This window comes from Barbus barbus, assembly GCF_936440315.1.
Source record: "Barbus barbus genome assembly, chromosome: 3".
NCBI classification, from domain to species: Eukaryota; Metazoa; Chordata; class Actinopteri; order Cypriniformes; family Cyprinidae; genus Barbus; species Barbus barbus.
In genome coordinates this window covers 24,256,711-24,283,317 of record NC_136731.1, presented here as the reverse complement: position 1 = coordinate 24,283,317, position 26,607 = coordinate 24,256,711, and the positions used below count along the sequence as shown (strand labels likewise).

General features: G+C 35.9%; 2 protein-coding genes across 2 annotated transcripts in view; one reads left to right on the top strand and one right to left on the bottom strand.

The window, feature by feature from the left end:
* LOC306849218 (vasorin-like) overlaps positions 1–24,088 on the bottom strand; it is a 30,314-nt gene extending 6,226 nt beyond the window's left edge. The window contains exons 1-2 of the mRNA XM_079384101.1: positions 23,844–24,088; positions 13,876–13,941 (exon numbers count right to left, since the gene is read on the bottom strand). Coding sequence (XP_079240227.1) covers positions 13,876–13,941; positions 23,844–23,857 — 80 coding nt within the window. The 5' untranslated portion in view covers positions 23,858–24,088. The remainder of the gene's footprint in view (positions 1–13,875; positions 13,942–23,843) is intronic.
* LOC306849211 (coronin-7-like) overlaps positions 1–26,607 on the top strand; it is a 169,751-nt gene that overhangs the window by 105,855 nt on the left and 37,289 nt on the right. The window lies entirely within an intron of this gene.

The window sequence follows — 26,607 nt, the reverse complement described above, 5'->3', positions numbered from 1 at the left end:
TTGATTCTCTGGCGTGTTTTGGCACCATTTGAGGCAAGCATGGCCTAATGGATAGAGAGTTGGACTTGTAACCTGAAAGTCATGGGTTCGAGTCTCAGGTCCGGCAGGGATTGTAGGTGGGGGAGTGAATAACCAACACTCTCTCCACCCTCAATACCACGACTGAGGTGAGACCTTTGAGCAAGGCACCGAACCCCCAGCTGCTCCCCGGGCGCCGCAACATTGGCTGCCCACTGCTCCGGGTGTATGTTCACTACTGTGTGTACACTTGGATGGGTTAAATGCAGAGCACAAATTCCGAGTATGGGTCACCATACTTGGCCACACACCACTTCCCTTTCCCCATATACCTGTTGTTGTAGCAATAATCTTTAGCTGTGATCTATCTTGCTGGAATCGACAAGATCTTACAACAGGGGGTGAGTGAAAGAGTAACACATGCACCGTTTCACCCATTCAGCGATGCATGGCTCTTCACAGTCCGTGAGAGCTGATTAGTTGTTTTGCTGAAGGCAGTGATGGGAAAAAAACACGCAGACCTTCCAGATAACCCGATAACAGGTGGAGCGCAGTGCTTTATGGGCAGTTAATCATGAGGGGGTCAGAGGTCCCATGGTGTTTGGCTCTCAGAGTACCGTGGGAATGTCCTCAATTGAATTTGTGCGATATCAGAGGAGACCAAATAATTGAAGAAAGCAGAAATGTTTTTAGAAGTTTTTCTCATTTGAGAAGTATTGCTCATTTTTAGGGTTTATAATATATGTAAATTGTAATTTTTTAAAAATGTTATTGATATTATTATTATTATTATTATTACTATTAATAATAATATTTTATTTTATTCTTATTATAATAATATTATTATAATTATTCTAATATGATTTATTCTAATATAATTTATATAAAAATTGCATAATAATAATAATTAGTAGTAGTAGTATTATAAAATTAATTATTTAAATTATTATAATTGATATTATTTTAAAATATTATTATTTGCATGTTATTTTATTTTATTATAATATTATTTATTCTAATATAATTAATATTATATAATTATATTAATTATATTTAATTAATATTATATGTTATATAATTACTATGATATTATCTAATATTATTATATGATTAATTGATATTATTTTACAATTTTGTATTTTATTTTAATAATACTATTTTTATTGTAATATTTATTATAATCTAATACAATGTATTATTATTATACTATTATTTATATTTTATTTTTCTAATGAAAAATATTATTTACAATTACTGTTGTTTTTGTATTTGAAAACATTTTATATTTAAAAAAAATATTTATTTAAGTGTTATGTCAAGTTTTAAAGAACCAAGATAATGTTAAGAATCCAAACTAAGATACTGCCACTGAAGAAGATGACTGAGCCACTACTAAAAGATGAAAGGCTGGGTGTGTAAGTGATGAAAATAAGGCGTAAACCAGGGGAAGACACACAGATAAGGCAGCTGAACATGCAGGGTGGTGTTTCCAAACATGAAGGGAAAGTCGATACAAGATACAAGAAAGAAAAACAGGGACTAAGGGATGAAAGAGGCTTTCTCTAGAGCACAAAGCCTTCAGAATGAAGCGTAGTGTTTCACTGCATCATCTGACATGTGACGAGAGACCTGCTGGGTCTGCTATAGGTGAACCAGGATAATGAACAACCTTGTAGAGCTTGGTAGAAAGATCAGTTGCTATCATGATGAATTGCGATTTGTTCAGTGTAGTTGCTGATACTCAATCCTAGTAATATTTAGTTTGACTTTTAACTATTTTTTGGTGGTGATGGCGCAGTGGATAAGACACATGCCTTTGGTGTGAGAGTCCCGGGTTCGAATCCACTGTGAGACACCAATGTGTCCCTGAGCAAGACACTTAACCCCTAGTTGCTCCAGAGGCGTGCGACCTCTGACATATATAGCAATTGTAAGTCGCTTTGGATAAAAGCGTCAGCTAAATGAATAAATGTAAATGTAAATTTTTTTTAAAGGATAGTTTAACTTGTGAAGCAGCAGTGGCTCTGAAGGGAAGCATCTGTGGAAAGATGAGGCTCGACGCAGGCCAGGTATGAAGATAAAGCTGTTGCTGATGTTTATCCTAGTGCGCACTGATCCAAAGCATCAGAAGAAGTGATCTAGTCAGCCGGCAGGCACATGCAGTGGGAATTGAGTCTGATCTCTGATAAAGCCCCATCCTGCACACAGTTACTCCAGCGGCTGCGTCTTATCAAGCAGCCGATGAGAAAACGGCTCTGAGTGACTCTCCTGCTGTGTGGCTTTAAGTCAAGTGCCTCTGTGCTGGAGACGGACATTACAGCCAACTATCTGCTCTAGATCACGCTTTGGCTTTATATCTTCTTCCTGCCCACTTACTATTTGTTTAAACATTTTTTAGGATGTGAATTTGAGAGGATCTCTTTTTGAGAAGATCAGATGGTTTGGAATAATTTCAGCTTTTTAAATAGTTTTTAAAGAAGTCTCTTCTGCTCACCAAGGCTGAATTTATTTGATCTAAAATAGTAAAACAAAAACTGGTCTGCATATGCAAATGGTCTGCAGTGAGGCATTTTCCCATTACGAAGCATATTTCTTTGGCATATCCCCCCTTTGCTTTGCATATCCTTGAACAGGCCTCTTTCATTCAAAGTAATGTATTTGCCATTGAAAATGTGTTGAGAAAAGCTGGTGATAAGGACGTTATTGCTCAAGGCTTTAACCAGAAAAAAAAAAAAGAAAAGTTGGCGGGAAAGGAAAAGTCTTGCATTTCATGCTCTCTCTCGCTTGGCAAAAACTACAGTAGGAGTAAATATTGGCTGTAGGGAACAAAATGTAGTTCATCAGTAACTTTTTGTAGTTATTAATAATATATATTTTATATTGTAAAATAAAAGTTTTAATAAACTGATATTGAAATTAATTTAATTTTAATTGTTAAAACAGATTATATATATATATTTTATAATTACATTTTATATGTGTATATATTAGAAATTGTATCATTTTTATACATTTTATATTTTTTATGTGTCTGTGAGTTGCTTATGATTTAAATGCGTTGTTTTCATGTGTTTTAAATATTCTATAAAATATTAAATTCTTATTAACTGCAAAAAGTTAATGACAATGAAAAAATTAGATGTAATTACACAATTTATATTAAACTATGTGTGTAATTTAAAAAAACGATATCGACTGAGGCTAAATTTATTTGTTACATATATTTTGGTCTCTTACAACATCTCATGTCATTTTGTTTCACAATAGCACATCAGCTACTGTAAAGATTTTTTATAGATTACAGCCACTGAGCTCTTGCTAGAGTAACATACTTGAGGGTTGATTCTTTAATTCTAAACGCCCACATCCCTGTCTCTGTAAGAGGAAACAAAGACACACCTGTCCACAGCTGGACCCCGTTACCCACAATGCACCACTACATCCCTCAACCTGACAGCATGCAGCCATAAAACACTGATTCACGGCAGCAGGAGGGAAATGATCATCTTCATAAAGAAACATGTCAGTTTGCACATGCCACTTTAATAGCTACTATTTACAGGAAGCGTTTCAGTGTTATGTAATGTGACTATACCTGCCAAACCTGATATTGTGTGTTTTTCCCATTGTTGTGGAGTGTGTAGTAATTCAGTCGAGTAGAGAGTATTGTGTTTTGAATAGGATAAAGAAGGCTTCAGTTCAAGTTCACTGGGCTAAACACTCACTCTGATATATTCAGGCGACCACAACAAAACAGCACACATCAAAGCTGAAGGTATCGCTGAGCACTACGCTGAATGATGATGACTAGGATGGTTTTGTTTTCACCAGAAGAGATGTCCATACAAACGCCTGCGCCCTACAGCTCTCTTGTCAATGTTTTTGTGAACCATGGCTATCATTAGTTGAAGAATGCCTTCCTTTGGTTCAGGATTTACAGCCGTGACCTGGATAAGAGCGTGTCACTGCCATTACTGTCTGCGGGAAACATAAAAGATGGTCCTGTCTGAATAAAACACTGCTCTTTTTCTGAATTGTGATGAGAGTTAAAGGAGTAGTTCACCTAAAAATTTAAATCCGTCATTCATGTTGCTCCAAACACACATGACTGACTTTCTTCTGTGGAAAGAGATGTTTTCTTAAGCGTTTACCATTTCCCGTACCCTGACAATTATACAATGATCATAAAACTAGTTCATATGACTCATTCGCTGCATACATTTTATGATATGGCCTTAGAAGACTTAAAATAATATAGTCACTCTTGGTGTGACAGAACAAAGTCCTTATGTGATTCAAAATCACATATATTCAAATACAGTAAGGTCTAATAATAAATATAGTATTTTTAATTGATAAATGTAAATATACTTACATAAAAAAATATACATTTTAAATCAATAGTTTAAATGGTTTTAATTTACTAACATTTTATTTAATCATATTCATTAAAAGACAGAATGATCTAATAATAAATATAATAGGCTATTCAATAATTACAATTTTACCAAATTGATACATTTAATAAGTATATTATTACATTATAAATATAGATTTAATTTATTAAAATTATATTTGGTCACATATTTAAATAGAGTAAGAGCTAATAATTAATAGAATTTTAAATATTTTAAATTATATATTCCTCTATAATAAGCACATTTACATTTTTATTGACTATAATAAAATAAAATATTTAGTCACGTTCATATAATGATCTAATAAATATAATATTAAATCATTTTAAATGTTACAAAATTAAATATTGATGTTTAATAAATATATTTAAATGAATGTAACTGTCATTTATTACAATTATATTTAGTGACATATAAGCCAAATTGACATTTTAATAAATATGCAATTATATTTTTGTGCAACATTTAATTTACATTTATTAAAATTGTGTAGTCACACATATTCAAATAATAACTAGTAAATATAATTTTAAATAAAATATTTTTAAATCTTTAAAATGATATATTCTTAAATTGAATAAATACATTTGTTTGAGTAAACTATTCCTCTTAAATCCAATCTAACTATAATTACCTGGACAGGGACCATTAGACAAAACAAAGGATTCATTCTACATTTTCTTAAGAGTTTGGATTTGTTGCATAAGCCCTTAACGGTTAGATCAGCTTCAGTCATAGTGAGTGCATTGAAAACGATCCCCCAGATCTTTCATGGTGGTGCAGATAACCATCTTTGCCCACAACCTCAGCCTGACACACTCATTTACGAAACAAAGAGTCGACAGTGTTCGCCGTTCAATTAGCTGCTTGTCTGCAGGCTGCAGAAGGCATGCCGGGACCCTGTGTTTTGGCTGCAGCTGGATCTCATCAGGCCCTTTTGTTGGCGATGCCTCCAACATCAGAGAGATGTTTCGCTGCAGGTACGATCCCGAGCACGGGCAGGTGCTTTGAGCCTGTTGCTGCCCTCGGGGATTGCGCTGAAACCCAACGCTCCAGACGTGTGCCTGCGCAGACGACCCGGCTCGTGCCAGACTGCAGCCGGAGCGATACGTGCTTCTCCTCTGACCAGTCGTGTGGGCGGCCGGAAGGGAAGGGATGGACAGACTGCAGATGTCTGCCATACACTTTGGAGTGAGCAATCCAAAAGGAAATGGATTTACAAGCGTTCTCTCTGAGGAATTAGCATTGCGTCTGCCGCTGAGGCCAGATGTCAGGCTTCTAGCATGCACGCACAGTTGTTATTTCATGTTTGTGTAGGTCTTGATGCATGCCTGGCCCTGATGTCCCCCATCAGCACTGATTGATCAATGATCTTAAAGCTCTCCTGTCAGCGCACCTACATTTCACAGAGATTCTTCAGTAAGATTAGCTCTCTAAGAATCTGCTGTGTATGGAATGTATCGAAGAATGTATAATTTCTGCCCCCTCAAAAAAAGTCATGCTTTGGTAAATCCGAACTATGGAATAGAAAGACATAATTATGGCATAAAAAGTAAAAAAAAAAAAAAAAATGAGAAGTCATTACTATGGTAAAAAATGAGATTGAGATAAAAGGTCATAATTATAATGACAGTTGAAACTGAGACAAAAAGTCTAACATTTGGCAATCTCAATTTTGAGATTAAAAAGTCATAAAAATATGACAAGTCAAAAATGGGAAAAGTCATTATTATGACAAAAGGTTGAAATTGAGATTTTGAAATGGACAAATTCAGTTATGAGATAAGTCAAAATTATGACAAATTGAAATGATGAGCTAAAGTCATAATTATGAGAGAAAGTTTAAATTACAACAAACTCAATGAGATAAAAATTAATTATGAAAGAAAAAGGCATAGGCTAATTATAAATTTAAATTACGGCAAACTCAATTATGAGATAAAAACTTCAAATTAAGATATATCAACATTGACATTAAGATAATAGAATCATAATTGTGAGTTTAAAAGTCTACATCGACAAATGACAGTTATGAGATCAAGATATACGAGTTAAAATTGAGATAGTCTAAATTACAAATTTAGTTATGAGATAAAATTCATGATTATGAGTCTAAATAATGACAAAAAGTCAAAATTATGAGTGTCTCATCATTTTATTGCATATTTATGAATTAGTATATCATAATTTTTTAATTATGTCATAATTATGATTTACCAACATTTTTTTCTTTTGTGGTTAAAATGATTTCTCTATAGTTATGAGACCCACAAGTCAGCATTCTAGGTATTATTCGTGATGTAGATTGTTCAAATCCATTTTGGAGTATCTACACTGCCACTAATCTCATTAACTAAATAACTTGCATGGTCTGCAATCAGATTGGAGATCATTTGAGTGGGGTTCAGGTTTATTCCTCAGGTCTGCAAAGGTCACATGTCACTCAATGAAATGTAAACACAGGACTGTTCAGGTTTGCTCAGGTTACACAAGAACACTGCTGATCTGTGGCTGCCTTTGAAGTGCATATAGTGAGCTAGCAAAGTTTGCCAGTAATGTTATTTTTATTTCTTAAAGGACTGACAGCTTTTTGAAGCGCCGATATGACCGAGAGGCAGTCTTGAAAATAAGGCGACGCGAGCGTTAATGAAGCAACAAAACTGAGCAGATTAAGTGAAAACAAGTTTGTTTTTCTTAGCCCACTGGTAGTTATATTTATAAAATGCCATCTTGAATTATTTGAATGCCAAAAATAAACATTTTGATGTTATTTCTTCTCATGTCCTTCCCAAGCCTGCATGATTTAAAAGATATTTAGGGTCCAAGACATTTTTCAAAATCTTCTTTTTTGTTCCACTTAAGAAAGAAAGTCACACAACATATGAAACGACACGAGTGTGAGTAAATGATGAAAAAACACTGAACTGTCCCTTTAAGTGTCAGGAAGGCGGTGCAGTCATGAGGTCTGAAGTGTTAATGTGTGTGAGGCCGGCACCGGGTTTGTGGTCCCTGCTGGACCAAAGAGGAAGTAGAGACACTGTTCTCTCTAACGTCCACAGCTGTGATGGCTTTAATACAGAGAGACAACGGCCAACTAGAAAGTTAACACAGGATGAATTTATATAATCCACTGTGTGTTAAATTCCTCTGTGACATCCTCGCAACTCCAAACATTCGTTTGAAGTGACTCTACCTGTTCTGTCATTCAAACAAGCCATTGCACGCGCTTCCTATTTATCAAGTGTTTTCTGATTGCGATTGACTAAGCAAATTGCGGCACATGTACTTGCAGCTTCTGTGGGTTGCAAACACACATATCAAACAGAACCTTCACCTCTTCGTCCGTAACGTCGCTTGTGACGGACATCGTAAAAAGTCACCAACAGGTGAACACTCAGCATTCTTAGTTATGCGTGCCTGTTTGCACATGCAAAGATGCTTATTGTTGGTGCAGCAGGTACGAATGTGTGGAATTTGAAGGTACACGGGCTTCTGAATCTCTTGTCACTCTGAGAGCTCCTCTTTTAGACGATCATTAGCCCACCATCTGCGTTATCTGCTAGTTGCACATACAGGTGACTACATGTGACAGCTACGCTACATTTAATGTCTTTTGGGTCTCTTCGCATGGTCTTTTGTGCGTGCCGTGAATGGTAATACAATCCCCTGTCAAGAAATTTTGCCACAAAATCAAAAGGCAAAAATTAAGAAATTATATTTTGCATAAAGATCATTTGATCTTCTAGAAGCCTTACAATTTTATTTGCACTGTGATATTATCTCAGGTCAGTTAAGCGCATTTTTCATTGTTTTAATAAGGATTCTCATTATTGCGATTTACATTGTTTCATTTTTATTTAAATTATTATTATTATATTTTATAATTTTTTTATATTTTATATTTTATTTAATTATTTTTTTATTATTTTTTAAATTCATTTTTAAGACAACAAATGCTACCATGATGTATAAATAATTTAAATGTTATATATGAATAACCCTTTTCATGTTGCACAAATGAAAATGAAAGTATTTTGTGTAACAGGGGTTAAATGAGCTTAAATGTCTTGAAACTAAGGCCACAATGTATAGAATTTCCTAACAGTAGACTTATAGTACAATATACTTAAAAAAAAAGCATTTTAATTCCATAATTTAAATGTATTATATATTAACATAACATTCTCTTAGAATTTTTTTTTATATGCACTTATATTATGTTATATAAAATAATATGATATTATACACAGTTTCTAAAAATATAAATTAAATTAATTTTTTTAAATTTGATCTGCACTAGGTCTTCATGAGATCTACAAAGTCACTTTAAGGAGAAATTTACTTGGTGTCTATTTTATAAATGTCACCGATCTCAGATATGAAAACAGTGTTGCCAAGTCTTCGAGTTTAAGAGACCCCAATAACGTGATATTTATCCCCTGGAATTTGAATTTTACCAGGGAAATCCCACCAAAAAAGTGTATTTTACCACTTAGAACACAATTTTTACCGGAGGACCCCCACCAAAACACGATTGGACTAGTTTTGGGCTACTTTTGAGTTCCAGTTGGGTGGGTTTGTTGTGAAAACCTGGCAACGCTGTATGAAGACCACACTCAAGACTTGTCATTCTCCAGATTGTCATCAGAAGCACGTTGGCAACAGCACACGAGCGCTGACTGGTCTGTTGAAAGCCAGGAGCTCATCACGGCATGTAATTGTCTAGGAATGTCTTTATGTGTTACTGCTGACAGCATCGATAAGGCTGCGTTTTTCCTCATTCCAGCTGACTGTGATGTTTGCCCACCGATAACGTGCTTTTCCGTTGGTGATTTTTCAAGTCTGGTTGTCCTGGGGCCGTTTTCCAGAACTCACACACACACACACACACATGAACGTCTTATACTTGAGGAAAAGATAAACATGCCATGCGGATCCGTCTGTTGCCTCAAAGGTTACAATAGATGGCATTGTTTGATGCAAGACCCCACAGACAGCAGAGACAGATGACAGATGCGCCACCAGCTATGGACTGTGGTTACAATCCATGCGAGAACATCAGGACTATCAACATGTTGCAACCTGTAACACTTAATAGTACTCCAGTATCCTAAAGAGCACTCACAGAACAACAGAAATGGCTGTCAGAACTTAGTTTATTTTTCTTACAGCATTGGCAGATATGTTATTGTTTTATCTCGTTTGCAGTGACTTTTTTAAATTCATTTTTTAATTTGTTAAAGAGAGTACAACAACTATAATTTTGTATAAATAATGTAAATAATATATATTAATCACCTTTTTCATGTTACAGTAATGAAAATGACTCAGAATTTGTGGTTTAATCTATTCATGTATAAATATACTAAATATATCATTTTTAGATCAATTTTTTACTTGAATTTTAAAATTATATAATAATAATATATCATATATTTAAAATAAATGTGTGTGTGTATATATATATATGTTTTCCTCTTTATAAATAAAATATTTATAAATTTTTTAATATGAAAAATATTTAAGAAAAATTTTAAAATATTTAAATGTTTATTAATATACATTTGAATGATGTATATATAATTTCATTTTCAAAATAATTTATTTTTTATTTTTTTATTTTAATACCTTATAGAAAGTCACTGAATTCAGTTTTTTATTTTTTCAGACAACTTTATATCTTATGCAATTTCATCATTTAATTTGTATGTAAAATCTCAAGTGAATGATTTAAGAATGTTTAGTATTTGGCTTGTTTTTCTGTAAATATGAGTATGATTTTTGTATTTTTTATTTTTGCAGTGTGCTGTAAAGCATAAAGGTGCAAAGGGATAATATCCTCAGACACACTAACCAAGTGCTCCATAAACATTCTACTCTGCTTTAAACATTCAATTTGAGCAATCCCACAAGCCCCTTCATCCATCAGCGCACACACACACACAAAAGCGGCCTCTGGCTCTGCTTCAGCGTGTAGAGGTTCATGTATCCGTCACACGTCACTGTGGCTGGTCTGTGACAGTGTAAACATCGGAGTGTATATGCAGGGTGTGTGTTCACGTGCACGGCTCCGTTGTGTGTTTTTAGGTTAGGTCAATCTTCATTGTGCCGTAAGTCTGGTCTAATTCAACACCTTCGCTGTACTCTTCCGCAAACGGCGGTAATGCATCGAGACAAACTTTTAGTGTGGCTCAAGTAACTTATCCAAACACGAACACACAGCGGTGCGTACACAGGGGAACTGGATATGTAGCAGAACACTCGCAGGCTTAGTGTAAAACAAATACGAGCAGGATGTCACTATGTGCCCGAGTATCGAGTAACGCCCCTTCAGCTTTTATGCTAAACCAAAGATGTCCTGTTGACACAGATGCTTCTTCCAGAAAGGGAAGAATTTCAGACCACTTAAGACAAAATTCCTTTAGTTAGAGGAATATTTTAGTGTTTGTACATGAACCTCACAACACATAATTGCCTTGTCCCTCTCTTTCTTTCTGCGATGTCTCTTGCAGGACTCAACAATATAGTTATTTTAATTTTAGTATTGGAACAGTAAAGACAAAATATATACAGTGCCCTCCATAAGTATTGAAACAGTAAAGACAAAATTGCTCTGTTGGCTAGTATCGCTAGCAAAGTATCAAACTGAGGCACTGACATCCTGAAATAAACTTTGAATCTCTCGGGATAATCCCGCTACTCTTTGATAAGGAGGTGGAACTCTCCTTCCTCTCTGCGCAATCTAAGGATTGGATGGACCCAATATTTCCTTTTTCTTTTTCTTTTTTTAAAAAGAGAGAGGACAACAAAATCATCCTCACTGCTTGAAGACATTTTGTATAGTTTTGCAGTTTTTTCAGTAAAGTTGAGAGGGCCTGTTCCAGAGACAGCCATGCATGCCCATGCCATGACACCACCTCCACCATGCTTTACAGATGAGGCTGTATGCTTGGGATCATTTGCAGTTCCCTTTTTTTCTCCACATTTTTGCTTTCCCATCACTTAGATAAAGGTTCATCTTTGTCTCATCGGTCCATAAACACAGTTCCAAAACTCTTCTGGCTCACCTTTGTGCTTTTTTACTAACTCTAATCTTGCCTTTCTATTTTTGGTGCTGGTCAGAGGTTTGCATCTGGCTGTGTAGCATCTGTAATTCTGTGTCAAAGTCTCCTGAGGACAGTCGATTGTCAGAGCATCACCCCAGCTTTCTGGAAGTTGTTGGTGATTTTACAGACACGTCTTTTAGGGTTCATTTTCACAGCTTTTATGATTTGTCTGTCATCAACTACTGTTGTTTTCTCAGCTGATCAGGTAGTTGTTGGTTGCTGGTGGTTTCCAGACTCCTGATTTCTCCATGCCCTTTGTTTTTGCTAGAGCTCTAATTGACTTTCTCTTTTCTTTTAGCATCCAAATTGCTTTCTTTTCTCTCAAAGTCAGCTCCCTCTTCTTCATCCTGGTTTGTGTGTGTCATCATCAAATGCAAGATTCAGAATACAGAAGTAATGGATATAACTGATACGACACATTCCCTGCTTTTAATATCTGAAGAATTAATGTAACAGGACACAGCTGATCACTTAGAAAGACCCGTGAGGCAACTGTCCCAATACTTATGCTCACATCAGATAGAGGGAAGAAACTCTAAAAGTGCTGAACTTCTTAGCTGGTAAAACATCTATGTGTTAAATCACCCAATAATAAAATGTGACATTCTGTAGTTTTGTCTCATATTCATCTTTTAATCATATTTGTAAATATCTTGACTCCACAGCCAACAGAGCAATTTTGTCTTTACTGTTCCAATACTTTTGGAGGGCACTGTGTGTGTATATGTATATATATATATATTGTCTACAAATGAATGATATATGATGCAAAACTGATTGTTGAGTCCTGACTTGTGTCCAGGTCAAGAGGGAATGGAGGACATACAGTAGTGAGGGACCCCTGGGCTGTTGGGACAAGCCGTGACAGGGTGAGGGGAGTTAGTTGTTTTATAAGCCCTTGTCCCACCTCAGGCAGTTCAATACAGGAACCCCCATCATCTAAATGGGCTCAGGGCTTGACTGCTGCTACATGCTTGACCAGGCTGTGAAACGCCTCTTCTGCACTCGCTTATATGCTTGACTAGACACTCACTCGCCTTTATACAAACACAACCACAGCTGGAGGCAGAGAGGGGCAATTATAGCCAGCTCTTTCTATTAACAGCTCCAGTCCACACTGGGCCTTTCAGTGCTCCAGATGTCACTAGTCAGTCTTGTTTCTGGAAGTCTAGACTGATTTCATTTGAAGTGAATTGAACCCATGGTCATGGTTTAAGCACTATAATTTTTGAGTCTGTTTCTTGGGGGGGGGTTCAACTTGGTACGGTTTCAACTCGGCTTTGAATCTCGAGCAAGAGACATGATTTGACTGATTTTTACGTAGAGAGGGTGACACCGCACCCCATTAAAATAAATGATCATTAATGTTTTCATAACTGCTGGCCAAATTCAAAAACTAAACTGAAATCATCTTGATTGGGCCCTACGCAGGTATGGGGAGGATCGTAACCAAAAGAAAATGTTAACTGGATGTTTTAAACATGCAGAGAACATTCAGAAATAATGTTTTCATAACTAAATGGTTCTCTCAACGTTATGAACAAACATTTTTTCTAGTAACGTTAATAGAACGTTCATTAAATGTTCTTTAATCGTGTCTTTAATAACATTCTCAAAACATTAGCACAAAACGTTTATGCATTTACATTAAAAAAAAACGTTTAGATTGGTTGCCTAAAGTTTTTAAATGTTACTAACTGCTTGTTTCAAAAGTGACCATAATGTTTGCAAGATAAAATGGAGCGTTCCCTTAAAGTTTTCTTTAATTTTTGCATAACTAAGAAAAAAAAATGTCTTTAAAACATTTAAAATAAACTGGATGTCAGACATAACATTTTAATAACTTAATGGGAACTTTAGCAAAACATTTTTGGAACATATTTCTGTTAGCTGGGTTATTACATGCTCAAATATTTGTATTTTCATAACCAGCAGAGTATGCACTTTTAGCACCTAGCATAAGTATGCAAATTGAGAGCGAGCGTGCTGTATTTTTCCACTGAACCCAAAGACCCTGGTTGGCTGGCTCAGGTGTGTTCGATTAGAGTTGGAACCGAAGCTGAGTGTCGCGGGTTCAAACGTTTACCTCACACTTGTGTAGCTTACACACACAAACACACATTTACTTACTAGACGACTTTTCAATAAGCTCTCAATCTGATTTTAGAGGGGGTTTTATTGAGACGGGATGTTTTGTGGTTTTTCGCTCAAGCCAAATGTGTGGTTTTGGAAGCTGCAGCGCCAGATCATTTATGCATCTCCTCGATTCTAGCTCCTTAGTTTGTATCCAAAACGTGTCATCTGCACTCAAGACCGGTAGATGTCAGACTCACCTGGGTGTGTGATGGGATGCTGTCTTGTCTCTCCTCTCTGGTGGTGTCCTTCTCTCTCTGCAGGCGCTGTAAGAGTAGGAGAAGGCCAAAGGTTCAGTAAGTGTCACGCAGCTGTTTATTCAACTGTAGGTCAGGGCTGGAATGCTTCAGGAAGTGTCTTTATGGGGGAGAAGAGGGTGGGCGCATGCACTCGCCTGTCTGCACGTTTGTGTCCCGCAGATAGATGACCACCTCCCTCGCTTTGTTAGCTCCGTTTGCATCATTATTACTAGATTTAAACAGACCCCTAACCTTAAATGGATGGTTTGGCCAAGAATTTAAATTCAGACATTGTTTACTCACCCTCATGAGTTTTTTCTTCTGCTGAACACAAAAGAAGATATTTTTTGAAGAATGGTAACTGAACAATTAATGGTCCCCATTGATTAAACTGTATTTTTGTCCGAACTATGAACAATAAGTAATAAAAAATAAAAAGTCAATGGGGACCAACAACTGTTCGGTTATCCACATTCTTCAAAATATCTTCTTTTGTGTTCAGCAAAAGTAAGTAATACAAGGTTTGGGAAACATGAGGGTAAGTAAATGATGACAGAATTTTTTGGGGTGATCTATTTCTTTAAATGTTAATGTTTTACTGCATGCTATGGACATGAAGGGTTTTACTTTTCTAGATGATCAGACATACTTTTTTTGTCTTGTGTACAATAAAGCAGATGAAAAAGTCCAATTTAGTTGCATTGGAATAAAATGGTGTAGAAATGAGTTTTGTATTACTTTTTTGAATAATTAACTGAAATGAGTTAATTATTATTTTTTATCGGATTACTTTTTCAAGTAACTAGTAACTTCTGAGTTTTTCTGCTATTAAAAAACAAATAAGCAAGCCCAGCCCAGGTGACAAAAAGTGATGCAAAAGTAATGTAGTGCATTACATTCCACAAAGTGTAACTAAGTAACACATTTCGTTACTTTAGTTATGGAGTAACGCAATATTGTAATGCATTGCTTTTAAAAATAACTTTACCCAGAACTGGTGCCAAAAGCACAGATTTGCTTTTGTTCTGGATGAAAGCATCTGTTAAATGCATGAATTTAAATGTGATTTGGATATTTTAGGTAATAAAGGGCAGGTACTAAACTGTAGCATTCTGCTGGTAATGGCAACATCAGTGTTGTATTTGCAATGGAACAAAAGCGAGTGGTCTTTAGTGCAGATTCTAGAGGTGTTGAATGCAGTCGAGTGAAGCATTGCAGGCTGTCCGGCATGTTTATCTTACACACACACACACACACACACACACACACACACACACACACACACACACACACACACACACAGTGCAGGAATGCAGGCTGACAGCTTCACTCGCAGTCTCTCTCCTGCAGTATCGATACAGCCGAGTTAAAGAATGTGTATTCTTGTTGTTTCTGTCAGCTCTTCATGTTCAGCGCCTTATATTGTTATTCTGCATGTTTGCATTCGCTTAACTTGAATTTGGTTACAGAACTGTCCCTAGAAGTGAGCTAAATCTAACAAAGACATCCAGTCATAAATGTAAAATATTATTTAAAAATATTACTATTTTATGAATCATTCTCACCTAGTTTTATGTAAAAGAAGGTTTTTAAAGAAGTCTCTAATGCTTGCCAAGGCTGTATATTTTTGGATCAAAAAATAGTGATATTGCTAACCATTATTGCAATTTTAAAATACCTATTTTCTATTTGAATATACGTTGTGATGTCATTTATTTCTGTGATGTAAAGCTGAATTTTCATCGTCATTACTCCAGTCTTCAGTGTCACATGATCCTTCAGAGATCATTTTAATATGCTTATTTGCTGCTCAAGAAACATTTATTATTATTATTAATAAGCTGTTTTTTAATGCATTCTTTATGAATAAAAGTAGTAATTTCCTCATAAAAACCCCCAAGTATTATTATTCTCCCTTTACTATAGTAGAGGACTTCATCTGACCTGCATCTTTTGGAAATATGACACCTAAAGTTGTTTGATGTTTGAAAGGTTGGGGAAATTTATAAATTTACTTTCATCGGTGAGGCCCATGATAAATTCCTTATCATGAAGATATTTACATCTGATTCGTTTGTGAAGTATGCAAGCGAAATAATCACACAGCCTGGTCATCAAAGATGTGTTGAAAAGACTGTCAGAGAGTCACACATGATGAGCCCTGAGGAAAGCTGCGGCGCTCAACAGGTTGTTTGTGTATTTTGAATACGGTTTGATCAGATAACACAGAAAATCAGAGAATCACTCCTTTTCTCTCTACATGTCAATTAGAGAAGAGTTATCAGCTTCTGAGTAATCACTACACTTACATGGTATTCTTTGAAGTAACTTGGAACAGCATGAAAGAATGAACCTCACAAAACAAGCTTGGGTCATATTTCATCCCAAAATAAAAAGGAAAATAAATTCTGGCTACTGTGATATAAACAATTACATATGATAATTGTAAAGAATTCATGTATAATGATAATATGCTTTGTTGAAATGGAAAAAGATGCTGAATTGTCATAGAAATAATGTAAAATAATGTAAAAATTCATTCTTTGAATTTTGGGCTGAAATATGCCTTAATTTTTAAAACTGAGATTCAACCATAATTACCATATGGTTATCAATCAGTAGTATGATATATATATATATATATATATATATATATATATATATATATAATTTTCATCACTGTAACATGGTATTACCACGGTATTTTTAAAATCACTCTCTGCCTTTATTTTTTTATAGTTTAACACCGTTTTATGACTTTTGAAACACATGATTATGAAATGTGTGTCTGAAGTCTTATGAATTAATGATTACGAATGAATGTTACGGCTCAACAGAGGCTATTTAAGAGCAGTGATTCACTCTGGAATTTTAAGGAGGATTGTCATTTGACTATTATTAATGCACAAATACGTTTTCTTAGTAACGCGTGTCAGGGTGATTCAGTGCCTGAGCACTAAATAGGAGTGGTTGACGTGCCTTTGCACTTCTGCAACACCTGAAACTGGATATTTGCACAAAGTGTGTCTGACTCGACACCAAAATACACTCCACGCGTCAGGCACACTCGCTCTTCATCGCTTTAAGTAGGTCATATGCTGCTGCTGCATTATGTTTCTCACTATATGATTAGCTGTATCTGTCAGAGACTCGCACCAGTTTGTACTGCGAATCAGTAGTTTTCAGTTTTGGACGGTTCTGTAGTGATTTGCTGACAAGATGGAGAAATTGCAGATGTAAACAACTTAACCTTGCTAACTTGTGTTTACAGATGCTAATCCTGTTGGAGTCTGTTTAATATCTCAGTTTTGTTTTTCTCCCAGACAGCAATGAGAGTAAATAGAGACCTCCACAGTATTTATGTCTCCTGCTCCTCAGACATTTCTCCTGAGGTAAAGAACCTCACATTGTGTGAGTTTGAGACAAGATCTCAACAATTTCAACTCAAATTGCACTCAGATTTGCCAAGATCCTGGAGTCTGCAGACAGAAGTCAGAGATCTCAAAACTCATTTTTCATGAAATCATATTAAGACCAAATTATTTAAATCTATATCTCTGTAGTCTTACATATGGCAAAAATGCACTGAAACTATTTAAATAAATTAACATTAAATATAATATAAAATAATATAATATAATTCATAGTAAATATAATTCATAAATTTTATATATATATATATATATATATATATATATATATATATATATATATATATATATATACACACACACACATACATACATACATACATATATATATGGATGGATTGATTTACATGGTAATATAATAATATAAAATGTCATTTATTTAATATGATCTATTTATTGAAATATTTCAAACTGTGTGAACGACATATCATGTAATATAATGCATAACATACAAAGTTTTTCAATTATGTAATTTGTGTCTAAAAATCACTAGCTATAGAGAGATAAATATATATAGATAATATAAATAATTTAGATAAAATTGCATGTAAATATAATCTAACATCTAATGTAATTATGTAATTTAATTGTGTCTAAAATCACTAGCTATAGATAGATAGATAGAGAGATGATAGATAAGTAATTTGTAATTATTTAGATAAAATTACTTGTAAATATCTAACATCTAATGTTTAATTTGTTTAATATTTTGAATTTATTTAAATAATTTAAATTGTCATATATATATATATATATATATATATATATATATATATATATGTATATATGTATATCAGAATCAGAATGAGCTTTATTGGCCAAGTATGTTTACACATACAAGGAATTTGTTGTAGTGACAGAAGCTCCACAGTGCAACAGAAAGACAGTAACAGGACAGGACACAGGTAATAAAACAAAATCGCCAATAACCAATGTACAAAGCAGCAAAAAAATATATATATATTATAGGCGAGTGAGTGTGGTGAATGGATAATGAATTAGTTGTGTGTTCCACGTTTATTTATTGAGTGTTCATGAGATGTATTGACTGAGGGAAGAAACTGTTTCTGTGTCTGATCGTTCTGGTGCTCAGAGCTCTGTAGCGTTGGCCAGACGGTAACAGTTCAAAGAGGTTGTGTGCTGGATGTGAGGGGTCCAGAGTGATTTTGCTTGCCCTTTTGCTCACTCTGGATAAGTACAGTTCTTGGAGAGTGGGAAGGGTTGTACCAATGATTCGCTCAGCAGTCTGGACTACCCTCCGTAGTCTTGTATATATATGTATGTATATGTATGTGTATGTATATATATATATATATATATATATATATATATATATATATATATATATGTGTGTATGTACGTATGTATGTGTATGTATATATATATATATATATATATATATATATATATATATGTATATGTATACACACAATTATTTAAATAAAATGATAAACTGAAAAAAAAAACTATGCATATGACTAATTACAATTTCTGGCATTATACTTTGAATAACTGCCATATTCATATCCCTACATATCTTAGCATGGTACAGAAAAAAATGCTAATACAATGCTACATTATTGCTAGTACTGTAGCCACACAATAGACTTTTTGTTATTTTTATGGTATAGCATGAATAATGCTCCTTCAGTGCTCCTAATGCAAACTAGGTTTTGCAAACACACGCAGATCCACATGTGCTGTAGGTGGACTAGCTTGATAAACTAGCTGGATGTGTGTTTGCGCGAACACACAGTCCATCGACACATTGCACGACTCAACTCCGGCCACTGACCCTCAGGCTCAAACAAAGAGCGACCCACACACATCTTCTGCAGCACACGGCCCGAGCATCTTAAACTAACACTTATTTTGCACTTATTGGTTTTTGGGTGAAGTCAAAGAAGTTAATCTTCATCGGGTGCTTTGTTTGAATTCACATTAGACATTAATAGCGTCTTTGACCTGGTGTAGAGTTCAGGGCCGAGGTCGCTGGAGCTGCTGCTCTGCGTCTTCGGTTCAAGGCTCATTTCCTAATTACAGTTCAGTCAGGAGGTAATTACAGCCTTAGATTAAAGTAATTTTCTTTTTTTACTGCCTGGTGAAAATGCATCAATTTGCGGCGGCTCGCACGGATGTGTTTCCCCCCACCCTGAGCTTTCAGAGGGAAATAGTTTGGTGGACAAACCGGCATTTTTCAGATTTTTGCCATATCCGCGTTTAACGAATGCTGGTGTTTTTGAGTTTTGGGGGGTTTGAGCTGCAGCTGAGAAGCCTGAAACCTTCGCATATGTGTGTACTTATAGCGAGGTTTGATGTGGCTCTTCAGAACGCATCATTTGGCTTCATCCATCAAGGTCTTCTTGGGTTTGGTTTGGCAGCGGTGACGGGTGAGTCGGGCTGCTTGGTCAGTACTGCTCTGCGGTTCTTTGAAGCCTGAGGATTGATTTAAGAGCGCTAAAGCCACCTGGAAGATCCTGAAAGCTCCTGTTTAAAAGCTCCTATCAGACATGCCATGTTGCATGCATACAATTAGAGATGAGGTTTGGCCTTATGCTGCTTTCCCTTTGCATTCTTTCACAAGTGTTGCTTTTTCTGCCCTGTCGACTCTGTTGAGTCGCCCGCTGTTTGAATAACCCCGTCTCTCCATCCTCTTTATGGCCCTTCAACCCCTCCCCTGCCTTCACCTCCTGCCTGACTTTTAACCTCTTAATTCAGCATTGTGATGGATGGGCCAGCAGAGAACAGCCTGATAATTGGTGTAAAAGGGAACCGAAATCAGCAAGACGCCACAAATCCGATCATGTGGCAACAAGAGCATTGAAACACCCTTCAGATTTTGCCCAGTGCCATTCCAGCCTTACTGATAAAGCCTTGTCATTTAATGGGTTTATTCTTTTATTTTACTATCTTTTACTGGAGAATAGTTTAGAATATTTTCATTTTGAAACTTTTAATATAGAACTTTTTTAAATATTTAAAATTTGATTATAGAATCTTTTAATTTAAAATCTTAATCTTAGAATCTTATAGTCTTAGAATAGTTTATTGTAGATTTTACATGTTTTCATTAATCATTTAGAACCTTAGAATCCTTTATATTAGAATTTTTATATGAAGTATCTTTTAGAATCTTGTATTTTAGAATATTTATGGATATGAAACGGTGTCATATTTCAAGTATTTTGTCTAAGTCTAGCTTGTTAGTTTCTATTATATTTTGATATCCTTATAGATATGGATTTAATAAACCTGATTTCTAAGTAAGCAGCACACTTCTCCTTATCCAGCTGTATGATGAGAAATTATTCATGTCAGTACCACAAACTTTTTGGGACGAGTTACATACAGACATTTAGTACTTGGCAATGAACGCTACAGTAATTGTGACTATGAGGAGCCTTACAAGGAGAGACGGACAGAAGTATTATGTCCTGCATTCATGACACGATTAAGAAATACTGCAGCACAGACACAAGGAGGTGGTCTTCAAGATAGCTTTTAGATGTGTGTGTTTGCCTTGGCAGAGTCGTGTGTGTGTGTGTTTAGCACAAAAAGCCTGTGGTTTTTTTCTGAGCTGTGAGTGATGATGTTTGGACAGAACGGTAGGGAAATACCATAGGGATGTTATTTTGACACTGCGAGGAAAGCTGGCACGAGGAGCTTGATTTGCCACATACGCAGCCTCGTCTGCTGTCAGACGCACATTCTAGTGTCGTATCAGATGATACCAAAACAGGAGCTTATTGTTTTACATTATTGCTTCATGTAAGGTTAGTTTAAGGTTAAAGACTTATTTACAACAAGTTTTGTGGGTTTTGTAGTCGTTGTTTATGTAAGCGATGACACAATTTTCATTTTGACAAAATAATCGCCTCAAGCGTACCACATTTATTTGCATGATGCCATATGTTGGAAAAATGATCTTGTAAAGTTAATTTACAGTCAAAAGTTTTAGTCATGCGCCCACCCTGCTCACAGCTCCTTAAATGAATAGTTCATCCAAAAATTTAATTTTGCTGAAAATTTAGTCAACCTCAAACCATCCAAGATGTAGATGAGTTTGTTTCTTCATCAGATTTATAGAAATGTAGCATTGCATCACTTGCTCATCAATGGATCCTCTGCAGTGAATGGGTGCCGTCAGAATGAGAGTCTAAACACAGTAATCCGAATGACTCCAGTTTATCAATTAATGTCTTGTAAAGTTAAAAGCTGCGTGTTTGTAAGAAGCAAACTGTTTTTATCAGCAGTTTGGACTCTCATTCTAACGGCACCCATTCACTGCAGAGGATCCATTGGTGAGCAAGTGATGTACTGCTACATTTCTCCAAATCTGTTCTGTTGAAGAAAAAAAAAACATCTTGGATGGCCTGAGGGTGAGTACATTTTCAGCTAATTTTCAATTTTGGTGAACTGTTCCTTTAATAAAGTCTCACAGAGAGGAATATTTGCTTTTCCATCTAGTTTCATCCTTTCTCATATCCTCTCACCTTCCGCTTTGTCTTCTCAATGTCTACACAATCTCCTCTCTTCTGGCCTTCTCTCTTTGACATTTGCAAGTGCCAAGGAATTTAGGAAGCCACTAGAAAGTATGAAACCCTGAACTGCACGCACACAAGAAGGTAGCCTACTCTGGTCTCCATCCACAGAGTCTGATTTGTATTAGTTTACACTGTTTCACATATGCATTAAGATATTTTATGTATTATCTGTAAAGCCTTCAGCTAGGAAAGAGGATGCAATCAAAACAAAACTTCTCATTTTGTGCAAGGAAAGTAAAGCAAAGTTCAAAGTCCAGCCTAGTGCTCAAACAAACGCTTCTCTGTGACAAAAAAGCATTGAATGGGGCTTTCAGTTGTGTTTTGGAAGGATTTTATTGCTTCTGAGTATAGTGTCGGGCTTTCCGTTGATCTTAATTAATTGCAATCAAACACTAAACAGCGTTCTGTGCCTGTTTCGAGCCACGCAAAGATGATTATCACATGTTTGAATGACACCGCTCACGAGGCGCCTGCTTTCCATATCAGCTTGCTATCATAAACTAGCGCTGAAATCTGAAATTACACCAGCAGAGATAAATATACAGAATACTAACAGACATGTGTTTGTCACGTTTGGTCACTTTTTAGTCTGAAAAAGTGTTTAAAAGTCGATTTTTGAAGAGATTTTTGCCAAAGAAACTTCTTTAACATCTGAATTAATGTAAATGTAAGATTTATTTATAACCTATAAATGTATTGAGCTGCTCTTAGAAGAGCATTTGTCTTTGCTTCTGCCCTCAGTTCTGGATTATATTAATTTTACATTACATAATTTATTATATGACAGTTTTATGACCCAGACAAAATAGTTGATGGCTTCCTCTCTCTCTTGGACTAATCACTGACACGCAACTGAGTAAGAATTAGAAGCATGAAATAAAGCCGGTAAAACCAGAAATAATAACAATTAATCTCCTTTATGCCCGTGTGACTAAACAGATATGTGTTTGAGCCGAAGCACTACCTTTGAACTCTTGTTGAGCGGACCAAAATAAACCTGTTTGTGGGCATTTGTCTGCTGAACTTTTCGACTGCCAGAGTTTGATGTAGAACCAGCGCCTAAAATAAAAGCGAACGGCACCAAAATATCCTTTCTCTGAGAGAAATAGAAGCCGGCGCAGTCCAGACTCAATGCTTTTGTCCTGCTGCGGTCAAACACTTGAAGTCAGCGGCGTTTGCATTGGTCGTTCAGAGCTTTTCATTTATTCCACAATGATTATATAGCATTTAAGAGTGCGTGTATGTGTATAAAAGGCATTAAAATAAAAATAAAGGTTCTAATTTGAACTAAACCGGGTTTTGCAGCCTGATTCCATAGAAGAACTGTTTTAGGTTCTACAAAGAACTTTTCTTTAGTTCTTTAGAATACCGTCTATGATTTGGTGCCTTAAGGAACACAGAACCCAAAGTACTGACCTGTAGAACCTTCAGTGAAGCATTAAGAACTTGTTTTTAGTCTCCATATAGCAACTTAAGAACTCTATTTTAAAGCGTTTAAATACAGACTTTTGCTGAATAGTTGTTCTTATGCTTGTCTACAATGCTGGTAATATGCACAACATTAGGTTATATATGCACAATCATGCACACTGTACACTCAAGCGCACCAGCATCAAACCTTTTGAAACGCTCTGAACCAATGCAGTGTTTGTAAAACCGTGAACGGACGATTAAAGCTTCAGTCTAGCTTTGAAACTTTATTGCAGCGCATCTAAGATAACTCTTAGAGATCATTTCTTGTGAATAAAAAGCAATAGGGCTATTGTTCATTTGCCTGCTAAATGAATACATGCGTAATGTAAACACGAGCTGTAATACACGTGTAAGTTCGTCTACACATGAATTTGAGATCGGTAATGTAGGAATCTTCACACTAACACTGTAAAATCAACATCCAAATGTGTTAACGCAACACAAGTGTTTTTTCACTCTTTAAACTCTGAGTTTCACTCACCAGCTCAAGCGCATCAGCGGTGCATTGGAGGTAAACGCACCGAGCGCGTTCCGTCAGTCCTGGGTTGATTTATCCAACAATTCGCGTTTCTTTCCGAACGATATGAAATAGGCTATGTCTCATGTGTGCTCGAGTGGAGTTGATATGCAGTGGTTTTGATAGAGAGTCCCTTTGTAAAGTTCAGTCTGAGTGTCCGCGGAGAGACTCCGGAACGCTGCGCTCGCCTCGCGCTTTAACTTCACTCTGGGAGGAGCGGCTGGAGCGCGCGAGCGCGTTAAACTAGGCGACGCTTATGGACGTGCTCCTGGTGTTTTTTTTTTTTCTTTTTCTTTTTTTGCATCTCAACTCGCCTGACCGGTATGCGCAGACACGCGCTGACATTTGTGCTTTTTGCATACCCTTCATTTACATCACTGTAGTGTTTAGTGTGTTAAAAATATACCACATTATTTTAAAGCTTTCGAAATGTAGGCTTCTACATATTATTCATGCGCAGACACACGATATTTGTGCTATCTATCTATCTATCTATCTATCTATCTATCTATCTATCTATCTATCTATCTATCTATCTATCTATCTATCTATCTATCTGTCTGTCTGTCTGTCTGTCTGTCTGTCTGTCTGTCTGTCTGTCTGTCTGTCTGTCTGTCTGTCATTCTATCGTTCTATCTAGTTCAGTAGTTTCAGGCTCTTACAGTTTTTCTCAATTGCTTTGGCACATTTTTCGAAACTGTGAGTGCAAATGTCACAACTGTTTGCTGGAACTTCAGAACTTTATTGCATGTCTGCAAAATGTAGTTACTCGCCCAAAACATTTCAGTCATGCTTCAAAACCTAGTTTTCGTGTCAGTAATTTGGCCAAGGCCACCAAAATATAAAGTATTTTTGCCATCATGTGAGCCACACTGGTCAAAATGTTTAGTTGTTTTTTTCACCATGACAGTCAACCATGGAAATTAAGGTTTTATAAAAAAAATCTGATATTTGTTGAGAAGAGTCAATAGTACATAGAAAAAAAGTATATGAACATTTGTATTTATATAGTACATTTATTTTTGTACGAATGTATTACATGTAAAGTAGTTTGAAGTGCAACAGTGCATGCACTATGTTAGTATTACTTGACGTAAACTATGGCTACAGTTTGGATGACAGTTACTGTACTGAAATGCAGAAGGCTGCACTTCTTATGTATGCCATATTACAGTAACTTTCAAAAGTACAAATTTACAGATTACTGCACTGTTTCAAAATGTTTGAATTATTGAGGATATGGTCAATCTCCAATTTTTAGCTGCACCCTTCAGCCATTGTAAGGCCATGATTGACAACATTATTTCATCTGATATGCACCTCTGTCCTTGGCCTCTTCATCCTCTTCCTCTGTTTTGCCTCTGTACACTTCCATGCATCCTTACTCCTCTTCTTCCTCTCGGCTGTTGTCCCTGATTGTTTTCTGGATGTTCATCCATCGTCAGTATTTGTAACTTTTGTGTTGTCCTCTGTCTATATATGCTTTCCAATTGAAGGGTCATGAAATGCACCTTTGAGCTATTTCAGAGAATTGGTTGATCTATATTCTCTTCATTAGTGAGATTCACTTGCACAATTCATGGCAAATTTGCAAAAAGTCTCATAGAGATGTGTAGAAAATATGCTTGACAGTTTCTGACAACTAGATCAACCATTTTGCATTTAATGACTTATACGATGAACTAATGACTAGATGTTTTGAGGGGTGAGACTATAGCACAGAGTACTATATAATACATTTTGAGCAACATGACAATAGTAAATTATAATGTTGGAAACGGCAGACAAATGTACATAGTCAGTTGCATGAATGTACCAAAGCAATCGCAACTTGTTCAAAAGAATGAGAAACTGCTTTTATGATGTGCACAAGTGACTAGATGATGTGGAGGTTGAACAAGTAGTTTTGAAAATGTCATTTCTGTTCTGAGAAATGCACCAAAGCAACTGAGAAAAACTGTAATGGAATCAACAAATATCTCTTTGTGACTTGTGAATGGATTTAAATGATCTTGTTGAAGTTCTGCAGTCTCCATTACAGTCAGTGCATCTTAGGTCATGTGTTATGAACCCAAAACCACAGAAAGCTGCTCTCAAGACGTGATTCTCATGCTGAAATCTTCCCTCGCAGCTCTTGATGGTCCAGTAACTGAGCTATAAACCATCAGCTGCTGTGTGCATGCAAACGGGATTACAATAGTAGCAGTAACTCTTTTGAGACCTGCATTACAGTGATGAGACCTGTCTAGATCCATGTAGTTTTTAAAACTGCAAATGTTCTCATTCATTTGAACATAAAAGTTGGATGCATAATGATGAAATAATAAAATGCTATTTAACCAAGTTTGAGCATGTCGGCTTCCCAGAAGTATGTCATCCAGCCCTATATATCCTTTCTGTGATATGTATTTACAGTATATGAAGCGCACATGCAGACAGCACATCTGAAACACATTACATTGAATGGCAGGAACAGATAAACGATTTCATGCGTGTTTGATGATGCCGGGCTAAACTGTGTGTGTTCACACTAAATAAATCCTCCTCTTGCAGATTATCAGAAGAACAGAGCATCTCTCTCTGGCTGTTTAGAATAGCGTAATACCATACTACCCATACTAGTTCAAAGTATAGTGTGCACGGTATTTCTTTGACTGTTTGAATTAAACATATACAACTGGTTTTTGAAATGTTGCATGCTATTTTTTGATAGTAGTATGCAGTATGC